Source organism: Bubalus bubalis, chromosome 7 (genome assembly GCF_019923935.1).
Source record: "Bubalus bubalis isolate 160015118507 breed Murrah chromosome 7, NDDB_SH_1, whole genome shotgun sequence".
In the NCBI taxonomy this organism is placed as follows: Eukaryota; Metazoa; Chordata; class Mammalia; order Artiodactyla; family Bovidae; genus Bubalus; species Bubalus bubalis.
In genome coordinates this window covers 72,754,907-72,767,389 of record NC_059163.1, presented here as the reverse complement: position 1 = coordinate 72,767,389, position 12,483 = coordinate 72,754,907, and the positions used below count along the sequence as shown (strand labels likewise).

At 45.2% G+C, this 12,483-nt stretch overlaps 1 protein-coding gene across 1 annotated transcript in view; it reads right to left on the bottom strand.

Annotated features, from left to right (window-relative positions):
• Window positions 1-267: 267 nt before the first annotated feature.
• Window positions 268-12,483, bottom strand: part of LGI2 (leucine rich repeat LGI family member 2) — a 28,655-nt gene continuing 16,439 nt past the window's right edge. Inside the window, exons 7-8 of the mRNA XM_006041992.4 lie at window positions 9,238-9,402; window positions 268-1,479 (exon numbers count right to left, since the gene is read on the bottom strand). Of these exons, the coding sequence (XP_006042054.1) occupies window positions 662-1,479; window positions 9,238-9,402 (983 nt within the window). The 3' untranslated portion in view covers window positions 268-661. The remainder of the gene's footprint in view (window positions 1,480-9,237; window positions 9,403-12,483) is intronic.

Here is a 12,483-nt window from a genome sequence, read left to right as displayed (position 1 = left end):
TATGCAGAATACTTTCTCTGTAGCAGAGAAAGCAATGTTAAACCTTATTTTGTTAACACACCCATGATGAAGATCCATCTATAGGAACCAATGAAATAATCAAGGCTCTGCTATTAGGGGGGATTCAGGAAACTGGAAAGGCTCAAAATAGCACTGCTGAGTTGTTATCAGATTTTAAACTGATCATCAGCAAATCTTTTCAGCTGTCTCTGACTTTAAGCGTTCTTACCCAATAGACTGCTACAATGGAATGAGAAGGGCCCAAAGTGTGTTTGGTCTTTTTTGTTTGTTTGTTTTTATTTCATTATAAGAGCGGTCCCAACTTATTGAGTTTTCTCCTTCCTCATTAAAAAGAAGAAAAAAAAAAAGCTTATTACGTCCCTAGATGGTAAGAGTTAATGCTGTACTCTTTTCTCAGTAATTATAGGCTTTAGAATGTCTTTTTAAGTGGGAGAATGGACGTGTCATGCAGTTAGCCAATAAATGCAATCCCTGATTAAAATATGAGTTCTAAAAGTTTGCAGACTTCTAACTATTTCCCTAGTGCATTTTCAGTTTCGGAGATGTGAACCTGGCTTCTTTCCCACCCCACCCCCCACCCCCTCAGTTCTCTCACGTAAGAGCTAAAGCTACGTGTCTTTTAACTGCACCAATCACACCCTCACAAACTTAAGTCGACAACTATGTGTTCAAAAATCTTTGTTTTCCCTTTGAAACTGGATGCGAAAAAGAAATCTCTCCTGTCAGTGGAGACAGCTGTGAAGGAACGAGGCGCCTGCACATAAATCTCCTTAAATTTTTTGAAGAGCTGCTTCTCTTTATCCCACTGGTATATCTGGGAGAACGTGTAGTCGCTCCCCAGGGCCAGGTAGTGATTCTCTTTAAAAGAAAAGGGCTGCAGGGTCATGGCCCCCCGGGACGGTAGAGCCTGGATCTCCACAAACTGCTTGCTGTTCCACCTCATGACCCTGGAGTCCCCGATGAAGCGGGTGAGGGACAGGTAGAGGGCGTTCTGCATGCGGAAGCTCTTCACAGCCAGCACGTCCTCCATGTTGGGGATGTCACTGTGGGGGACAAACTTCTTCGAGCTCTTATTCCACTGGAGGATGATGGGGACCTGGGAGCGGCTGGACAGGATCAGGTGTGATTTTCCATCTATATCCACGAACTCAGCATCCGTGTCCCTGAACCACTCGTGCAGGGACTGATACGAGTAGAATCCTTTGCTGTTCCATTTATACACGGTCGACAGACCAGCTTTGGAGCTGTCGGCGATGACGAAGAACGTCTCATCCTCAATCTGAAACAGCTCAATGTCGTTGGGCTTGGAAATGCGAGAGACTTCTATGTCTTGGAATTTGACAAACTTGGTCCAGCTCTCGTCGTATCTGTAAATGTGAGAGCCGCCGAAGAGCTGGGCCACCACCACAAAGACCTGATCTTCGATGAGGATGGCCTTGCAGCCCACGATGGACTGACCTGTGCTCCAGAAGAGGAGAGAGGGGGGTTAGGACAGCCACTGTGAGAAACTCTTGTCCAGAGTCAGAGAAGGACAAATGTTATATGATGCCAGTTTCACGTGAAGTCTAAAAATAATACAAGTAGACTTATTTACAAAACAGAAACAGGCTCACAAACATAGGCAGCAAACTTATGGTTACCAAAGGGGAAAGCAGGGAGGGATAAATTAGGAGTATGGGGTTATCAGGTACATACTACTGTATATAAAATAGATAAACAACAAGACCTACTGTATAGCACAAGGAACTATGGTCACTGTCTTGAAATAACCTATAATGGAGAATAATCTGAAATACATACATATGTATACAAAATGGAATCACTTTGCTGTATACCTGAAACTAACACAATATTGTAAACAAACTGTAGTTCAATTAAAAAAAAAAAAAGAAATAACAAACAACAATGAACAGAGTAAATATTTGTTTATGTAAATCTAAACTATATAGTAGTTCAAGGGGTTGCAAAGAGCCGGACATGACTGAGCGACTTCACTTCACTTCAAACTATATAAAACAAGAATTTCTTCAGGTAAATCAACTGTATTAAATAATAACATATTAACCAGAATATTTTGAGTTTAATCAAGAGGATGAAAAGGATAAATAATTATGTAAATCTAACTTGTATTTAAAAATTGGTAACTAATGAAGTCTTTAGGTAAATTTTAAAAAGTGCTTGTCCATCGTGAAACTGGTACTCTTGTGGACATGTAGCCATTGTGGAAAAAAGTATGGCAGTTTTCAGAAATCCTAACAAAGAATTATCATATGATCCAGGAATTCCACTTCTGGGTTTAGACCCGAAGAATTGAAAGCAGGGTCTTGAAGAACACCATGTTCACAGAAGCATCATTCACAATAGTGAAAAGGTGGAGACAATCCAAGTGTCCATTGATGGATTAATAGATAAAGTGTGGTATATACACATCATGGAATACTGTACCACCTTAAAAAGGAAGGAAATTCTGACACATGCGGTGTGATGGATGAATGTTGAAGACATTAGGCTAACTGATGTAAGCAGTCACAAAAAGGCAAATAGTGTGTGATTCCACTCATGTGAGGTCCCTAGAGGAGTCAGTAGAGAGAGAAAGCAGAAGGGTGGTACCCAGGGCCTGAGAGCAGGAGAGAAAGAGGAGTTACATTTTAATAGGCATGGAGTTTCAGTTTTTCAAGATGAATTCTGGGGATCAATGCTTGTCTTGGACAGCACACAAACATAGTTAAGATGGTAAATTTTATATTATGTATATTTTCCCACAATTAAAAAAATAGTTTAAATGTATCTCCAGAGAAATAGGTTAAGTGTTGGTCATCTTGGCCTCTGGTGTCTTTAGAAGCAGGTACATAATTCAGGAAATTCACTAAGACACAAACTGTCTGCATGTTATTCCTAGCTCCACAGGTCAGAATGAAGCAACTAAATGGGTTTCTTCTCTTGATGGTTAAAACACTAGGAATCAGGACTTAGAGGCGACTCTTTAGCAACTGCCCAGAGCAGGTGCTGCAGGAATACCTGCTGATGAGCCACTATCTGAATGATTCAGCTGCGGCAGCACCACACCAGAACTTTGCAGGAAAAGGGGAACCTTTTCAGTCATGACTCCTCTGTCTGGCTCAGCTCCCACCATCCTCTCCCTGTCTGCACCCAGAGTCTCCCTCAAAGTCTCCCCAGTCTTCCCATTCCAGCCAGAGAACAATAGCACCATCCACATCTCAAACAGTACTCACCCTCCATGTAGGTCATTCAATTAAAAGTTATTTCTTTCCCCTTATATCCTAAGCAATTTGAACCAAAGCGAATTTGGTCTGTAAATTACAAGGATAATTACCCAATTTCTATTCTTAGTATTAACTTTGGGGGAACATGGTGACTGGTTTATACAGTGGTATTTACTTTTCTCTTCCATTGCTTTGGCTTCCCAGCAAGAACCTGGTCCCTTTCCTTTGTTGAAAACTAATTTTTTAATGTTCATCAAAGCAAATTTTGAAAATAATAATAGATAACACTTATAAAGGCACTATTCTAAGTCCTTTACATGCTTATTATATACTTAGTATATACCCACTGAATCCTTACAACAGTCTTATGAAGCTGGTACTCTTATTACCATCAACATGATCCTCATTCTATAAAGGCATAGAAAAGTTCAGTAACTTATATAAGGTCACACAGCTATTATACCATGTGGTAGAGTCTGAGACTCAAATCCAGGGAGTCTCATTCCAGCCCACACTCCACTACCAATGTACCAAAAAGCACAAAGAAGGAAATTTAAAAAATCACTTGAACTGAAAATGCTGAAATAACACTTAATATCTTGATATAGTTCTTTAATTGCCAATCTCTGCACATACTCAAAGGTGCTTTTTAAAAATAGACTTGGGCAAGAGTAACATGAAAACTTACATTACCATATGTAAAATAGATAGCCAATGGGAATTTGCTGTGTGGCTCAGGAAACTTAAACAGGGGCTCGGTATCAATCTAGAAGGGTGGGATGGGGAGGGAGATGGGAGGGAGGTTCAAAAGGGAGGGGATATATGTACACCTATGGCTGATTCATGCTGAGGTTTGACAGAAAACAATAAAATTCTGTAAATCAAGTATCCTTCAATAAGAAAATAAATTAAAAAAGAAAAGAAATGGGGAAAAAATAGATATGCACTTACAGTATACACAGACTTTTTATAGGCTACTTTTTCCCCTTGACCATTATGTTGTGAACATTTTCCCATGTTATTGCATCTTCTACAACTTGGATTTTAACACTACATAATATTCCATTGCATGGAGACACCACATCTTACTTAACTAATCCCCTACTGCTGGACATTGCAGTTATTTTCAGTTTTTCATTATTGTAAATAGTATGTTTCCCTGTAGGGAAATCTGTTTTTGAAAACCATCTGGCAGTGGAGAGATTGCAGGGCAGATGTTGTGCACATTTTTAAGACTTCTGAGTTTAAACTACTAAACCGCTTCTCAGAAACTTCTGACTCCCACCTGCCAACGCTAATTGAGGTGCATGCTCCTTGTTTCCCTGAGGCCTTAGCTATGGAGGTCCCTGCTCTGGGGTCTCAGCAGAGGGGCCGTGTGAGACAGAAAGAATTCCTTTCTTGGAGATGCTCCATAACACCTCTGTCCAGGGGTATCTTATGAAGTTGTAGTTAATGGAGTTGCAACAGCATAAGAAATCTTGTGTGTGTGTGTGTGTGTGTGTGTGTGTGTATTTTAATCTAGGAGGAGAGATGCTGCAACATATTTAGTGGACAGAAATCAAAAAGCAAACGAAATTAACCCAAAACAGGAGAGTTGAGAAGATACGTAGAAAGAAGAAGATGTAAGGAGCAAAGCTGGGGATGGGAGTCATGACCCTGGGTCTCCCTCTCCTACTAGGAGACAGATGTCCCTTTTGCATGATGCCCAGTAGGGCCACAGAAGAGGAAGCATGTGTCCCTCCCATTCCTTGGAGCCCCAGACTTGCCAGGCGTGAATGGAGAAAAGCCTGCCCAGCCCTTGCTGACTCTGGGATCACCCTGTGATCAAACATGATAAATGAGGCATGCACGGCCCTGAGAGGGAAGAACGGCCCGCATTTGCCTTGGTCTGGTTTAAGGCAAGTGGTTCAGGGCTGTGCCCTGGCTCATCCACTTGTCGTATGCCCAGCTTGTGTGAGCTACAGAGCTTTTCTTCATACCAGGCTGAATTCTAGCGAGTCACACTCCTTCCTCCAAAGAACGACTGATCTCCTTGCTTCTGTAACCATCCTTCTCCCCTGCCTCCCTCAGGCCATTCTCTGCTGGTCCTGGCATTCCTACACTTAGAAAGTTGTAGAGACATTTTTACTGAAGTCAAAGAGTTAGGGTCTATGGGGGAAGGAGAGCTGCTTCTGGTTGTTGATTTTTTCACTATAAAATACAGACAATAGTACACACTATGAGGCTGTGTGAAGAAAAGATTTATGAATCACTGAGCACATAAATATGAGCTGCCTTCCTCTAAGTGAAAAATTATGTGACAGTGAATGTCATTTGTGTTTAATGGAAATTCATGTATTAAGAGAGCAGAGAGAACAGGTAAATCATTCCAATAAGGTAATCAAGGAATGCTCCCTGTAGGAGGCTGCATTTGAGCCTGGAAATCCAGGTAAAGGGAGAAACAAAAGAAAGTGAGGTGGCTGAATTGTAAGATGTGATCAGAAAGCATTGACAGAAAATTGGCAATATGTGTTTGGAAAGGTGTGATGGGACCCTGATGCATGAATTCTGTGTGCTTTCGTAAATTAAGAAAAGTAAAATATCCGAAGCTCGTGGATCTCCCTAGTGGTGGCAGCAAGGAAGGAGAATCACGTGTTTATTTTTTATCCTCAACTGATATCCCAATTGTTAAGAATTTACTATATGCCAGGCTCCATGCTAAGTGTTATATAAGCTACCCAGTTAAATTCCCATGGGCCCAACACTATGATCCCATTTTACAGATGAAATGGGAATTCATGAAATTACCATTTTACAGATGAAAGAGGCTCATGGACATTAAAACTCAGCCAAAGTCACCAGTTGGAAAGATCCAGAGCCAGATTTATGAAAAAACAGTGTCATGTTGGTGTTCCTAAGCTTAACAAACACAAAGCTTAATGAGCTATTGTAGCTCATTTCTTGGGCTTGATGTAAGGCAGATCGCCGCGGGCTTTGTGTCCACCTGCCACCTCTCGGAAGATTCAGACTTCAACCCTGAGAGGCCAAGGAGTCCCTGGAAACCAGCAAGCTCCAGTCCTGGCTCTAGCCTCACCCACTCTGCCCTCACCACTTCCTACCCACCAGTTCTGTGGCCTCTGCCAGGTCACTTGCCTGAACCCTTGCAACAGCCCTTCAACTACTTTCTCTGATTCCACTTTTGTCCCCTCCCCACACATAGACTACTCTCCATTCAGCAGCGGCACGCAACCTGGCATTCTGTAGCAGGCACCCAAATCTTCCGTGTAGACTGGCTGATGCCTGCACAGTCCTCCATGACTCAGGTAAAAACCCAAGTCCTTGGCAGGACCTGCAAAGCCCTCAGAAGCAGCTCTTTAGCCTCTCTGACTTTGTCTCCTGCAACGGCCCCTGGACCACTCTGTCCAAGCCAAACTAGCCACCTGCATGTTCATCAAACAGAAAAAATACCCTCCTGACTCTGGACATTTGCACTTGCTCTTCCCTCTGTCTGGAATGTTCTCCACCTCCCCCAACCCCTGCTGTCCATGTGCATCAAGCCCTCATGTCCCACAGGTTTATTCAGACGCCTCCTTAATGAAGCCTCTACCAGACACTCTATGTAACATTTCAATCCTTCCACGCCTAGCACTTCAAATCTTTCCTCCCTGCAGCCTTTTCCCCTCTTAGCATGCTGCCATCTAATGCTTTGTATGTATGACAATTTTTTGCCTTGTTTTGCCTCTTTTTCTCTCCACCATTATAATACAAACTCCTTGAGGGTGGGGGTTTTCCTGTGGCTTGTTCACTGCTATGGCCCCCGCACCTAGACTGGGCTTGGCTCAGAGTAAGTGCTTAAGAAACCTTTGAGTGAACAAATGAATGAACGAATGGCTTGAAGAACCTGGTGCTGTGACCTATGCAGTGTGTAGGAAGGGCAGATGCAGGGCAATGCTGTTGCTTTCTACCAAGGTCAAACGGGAGAGGGAAAGGGAGGGCTGAGCAGTGACAAACCCTGGGCTCTGCTTTGGAAGTGACAGCAGAGTGGCTCAACATACCCGAGCCTCCATCTCTTCATTCATAAAGGTGAGAAGGAAGTCGGCATTAGGAACTGCCTGCGCTGTGCCTGCACTTATCCAGTCCTCACACCCTAGTGAGGCAAGTCTCCTGCCTATTTCACAGATGAGAAAGCTGAGGCTCAGAGGCCACAGCTACTTCCTAGCGCATAGCGGAGTCAGGAGTAGAACCCACATTCATAGATTTTCAAACCCTGAGCTCTTTATACTTTATACACCTCCTCTCTTTTGAACGAATGGTGCTTGTCCTCTACCTATGGGCAGGGGACCTGCAGTAACGCCTCAAATAGCTATTGTGAGTTCCAGTGAGACTAACCAGTGCCTGGATCCCTGTAAGCCCACAGCCAGGGCCAGCATGAAGCACTGGCATCAGAACTCCTTGCTTTAAGGCACAACTTCACTCTGCTCCTACTTCCTCAAGTGGGAGGCAGGAGAGAAGGCAGAGGGGCTGGTTCACTTAGCCCTCGCCGATCTTCCAGGTCAGAGAAAAGGCACAAGCAAAAAACCTTGCAGGTAGCAAAGCGAGTCCCTCTCTCACCCTCCTTTTTCTTCTAACATGGACTGGCTCTTGGGTCTTGAGGCCTGGGCTTCCCTCCATCGTGCGCTGCACTGTGAACCGCAGCACTCACCTGTGCTGAGTCTGCACTTGGAGTGAGTAAGGCTGCTCCCCAGGAATGTGGGCTCAGCACTGGGAGGCCAGATGGCATCTTGGAGCATCGAGATGTACGTCTCACAGCCCTCTCGCCAGATCAGGCTCATTAGCAGCTCTGCCTCCAATGGTGAGCGTCTCTCTCCCTGCATCCCTGCACCTGCGGCAAGGCCACCTTGGGCCTGAGAGGTTCCTAGGAGCCTCTGGACCCTGAAATGCTACCTGGACGTGCCCCCTCTGCAGCAGCAAGATGCTGCTGCAATCAGACCAGGAATCACAGAAGGAAACCCGCACATGGGGCCACAGTTAACGGTGCTGTTTGTAAAGTCAGGATTATGATCAGATTGCATTTCAATACAGAAGTCTTTGAAAGATTATTTTGACTTTATCCACTTATTTAAAAAGCAAGTAGATGGTCCATTTTTAGTAGCTCTAAGACACTGGGATTCAGTGACAGCACTGAATGAACCACCAAGTCTTATCCCAAAGGTTTGAATTTAGGAAGCCATTTATGCTTATTTTGTATGTGTTTACTAAAAGGAAGGGCTTCCCAGGTGGAACTTGCCTGCTGAAGCAGGAGGCATAAAAGATCTCTGGGTTTGATCTCTGGGTTGGGAAGATCCCCTGGAGGAGGGCATGGCAACCCACTCCAGTATTCTTGCCTGGAGAATCCCATGGACTGTGGAGCCTGGAATGCTATATTCCATAGGGTAACAAAGAGTTGGATACAACTGAAGCAACTTAGCATGCACACACTAAAACACAGCAGTGATCACCAGGACCTGGCCAGGGGGCAGTAGAAACAGCTATAGAGTGTGTGTCTGTGTGTTGTGTGTGTGTCCATACATGTGTGCATGAGACTGTGTGTGTGCATGTGTGTATGTATTAACATATTAGTTACCAGCATCACAAAAGTCAAAGGATGCATATAGCTGCTAGAAAGCTGGTGCAGTCTTAGGCTGTCATGACTGTTCAAGATCAAGGAATTCTAGAAGTGACTTCTCCCCATTTCAGGAAAGTGCTTCCCACCACAGGCCCCCCCATCACCCTCTCCCTTTACAAAAGGATCACCAACAGTAAGTAGAATCACCACCTGAGCTTTCTGTTTGCACCATAACTCACCACATCCAGAAAAAGTTGGAGAGAAGTGGGTAGGCTGGAAAGTGTTCCCAAATCAAATCAAGCGGGAGAGCCAAGCTCCCTCTCAGGATGACAAAGAACATTTCTTCTCTCCCGGGTTTTAGACTACTCTGAAATGAGGTCAGTACATCCAGTCAAAGCCACAACACACCTGTAATGTTGTCGTAGCTCCGGAAATTCATTTCGATGTGGTCCCATTCCAGCACCATGCAGTTCTCCATGCTGGGCTGAGCGATGGCCACGTACACGTCATTCTTGGAGTTGAACGTATCCACTGAAACTGACTGGTAGGGCAGAGTCTGATGAACAACAAAATCTGGGAATGTGTGTTTAAAAAAAAAAAGTCTCCATGAGATCTCCTGTGAGAATTACAGACCGCTACCCTCACCCCTTCTATCTTTTCTCTCATTGATTCCAAAGAAGACTGGGGAGGAGGGAGGGTGGGAGAGAACACCACACATCCCAGCATGTTTCAGTCTGAGAGATTCCAGAGGGTTCTGGCTTGCACGGGATTAGCAGATTGAACGCACAGCTTCTTACACAGCTTCCTTGAGATAAATAGCTCACGAGCTTGGCTAGAGTATCTCAAAGTTTTAAACAAATTTGGTGAGACCTGGCTTTCAAAAAGACAGGACAGCAAGGATGCTGCAGAGTAACATTCCTGAAATTACCATGAAATTTACTCTGTGAAGAAGGGATGCTGTGGTTAAATTCCTTTGGAGATGCTGTATTTTTAGCTCACTCAGAATAGTCCCAGTAGTAAAGAAAAGTGAAAGTTAACTCCCAAAAAGGCACTTTTGGAAACCAAACTGAACTCTCTGACTAGGTCTCAGAGGTTTATAAAGCCCACAGTTTGGGGAAGTTAACCTAAGTGTGTTTACTGATTACTAGCCTCGTACAGTGCTAAGTATGGCGGTACCTGGGATCTGGGCAACGCTCTGCAGCTCAGAGGGCAGTTGCAGGAGATCTTAAATTTTCCAGCAGCATAGAAGCCATCCTATTTGAGCACACGCTCTGCTCCTCCATTTAGTGGTAAGTCAATACTCGTCATCTGTATCGCTCCCCTGAGCTACAATGACTCACTGTATGAAATCTTGGTAGGAATGTACAGTCTCACCAAGAAACAGGGTTAACATGCCATTGGATGCAAGAATAGTTAGTGTGTGGGGTAGCCAGAGAACTAGTGAAGAAAAAAAAAACAAAAACCCAAAACATTCATAAGAGTTTATTTCTCTGGCCAGAAATATTTTAGGGTTCGCTGCTTCTTGGCAGACTAAAAGCGCCCAGAATAAAATGAGGGTGGATGTCTGGTTTAGGAAAGTCATTCCTATGAGAAAAGCCTGGCTTTGCCCACCTCTTCCCCTCTCAATCCTTTTCCATGCCTGCTGAAGTCCCATCTCCTCTGCAAACCTGTTCTGATGGGTCCAATCCACAGGACCAGTCCTAACTCACTGGACTCAGAATCAGGCACTATTGTTCACACGTGATCATTCACGGTGATTGAATCTCCAATTTTGTGGCATCCTGGTAGCTCAGTCAGTAAAGAGTCTGCCTGCAAGGGGAGACCCGAGTTCAATTCCTGGGTCAGAAAGATCCCCTGGAAAAGGAAATGGCAACCCACTCCAATATTCTTGCTTGGGAAATCCAACGGACAGAGGAGCCTGGTGGGCTACAATCCATGGGGTTGCAAGAGTCAGACAGAACTTAGCAACTAAACCTACCTACCTATAGTGACATCAGGGTCAGATTTGGAAAAATTCGAGGAATCTTAGCTCCAGAAGCTGAAGCTCAGAGAGGGTGTGCTCTTGGCCACTGACACACAACCAGCATGATGTGTCTCTGGAAAGGCTTCCTAAGGAAGGGCCTGGGTCTCCATGACACAAGCTCATAGCCGCCATTCAAGAAATAACTGACTCAGAAGCCTCACAAAGATGCCAAATGAGAAAGGCATTCACAGGCCAGACACCCGGTAACAACTAAGGAAGGCCAGTGCAGAAGGACCAGAGGCAGGTCAGTGGCAGAGCAGCTGAGCCAGTGTTGAGGTGGGAAGCATGGACAGGGGTGGGATGAGCAATGCCAGTCAGGGGCAGGAGAAAGTAGGGCTGAGGAGTAAGGGCAGAGTGAGGCACCGGAAAGAGCACTGTGCCTGCAGTCAAACCACCTGAAACCACCTTCTGCCTTTGAATTCCCAGGCTGTGCACTTCCCTTTACAAGGCCTCAGTTTACTTATCTGCAGTATGGGGACAATGATACCTGCCTCTCAAGCGCAGTGTCAGGGACAGATTAGGCAATGCGGTGGACATGCTGACCCCAGACTCAGCACACACGAGGCAGTCCCCTCCACTGTTCTGGCCACTGCTGGGCTATCTCTCAGGGAAAGTATCCATCGTAATGGCATCTAAGATAAAATGCCAGAGTTATGACTGTTTTTTTGCTGAGTGACCTCAGGGAAGTTGCCCAACCTTTCCTGGCCTCAGTTTCCTCGTCATTTATTATGATTCATACTCATGTAGAACAGTGCTTTACATGTGGTGTGTGTTCATACGTGTCACCTCTTTGGAGGGGCCCATTTCATTGCAAGTGGACAGGAGCTACTGACTTGGTGAGTGTGGGAGGGCTGACCTCACCCTGGCCTACTCTGAAGATGTCAGGGGAGAGGATGGGCCTGAACGAAGGACACTTGCAGGTATAGAGAGAAGGGGGAGAAGCAGAGAGAAGGCTGCCTCTGCCTCTGACAGCAAAAGGTGGCCAAGGATCTGTGGGGACAGGCAGCAGGAATGGAGGAGGTAACCCCCTTCTGAAACATTCAGAAGCACCAAGGCAGGTGGGACAGATGGCTCCTAACCCGCCTGCACCTACTGCTCCAGGAACTCAGGGAAGAGCTTCAGATTCCCCAGGAATAAAGTGAGAGCCACTTCTATCTCACAAGGGTGCTGCAGAGACCCAACAGGAGAGAGCTGGTAAGTGTGAGTGCCCAGCCGTGGCTGCACTCAGGAGTTTTATACATGTCACAACGACAGTGAGAAGCTGCCTGTGTGAAGACTTAGGGCTCCAGCATGGCTCCAGGCTCCCTCTCCTCTCTCAAGACCCACCAAATATCAGCGTTGCTTGGTCAAAGACTAAAAATTGGAAAACTTGCCTGATTCATTCCAGTGGGCCCTGGCGGTCCCAGTGTAAAAGTCAGAAAGTGCTCTGGGGGCTGCAAGAGGTTTCCATGTTCACAGGCTGGTCAATGGGAAAGGGAACAGGAGCAGCCATGGTCTGTTACCTTTCTTGGAGGTAGAAGAGTACTCAGCGAGTACAGCCGTGTTCTTTGAATTACAGCCAAGAGGGCTATCACTTCCTCCAGTGTCTCCGCTTGTCTTTTCTCATCCAAGTGTGCCCAAGGTTACAAACA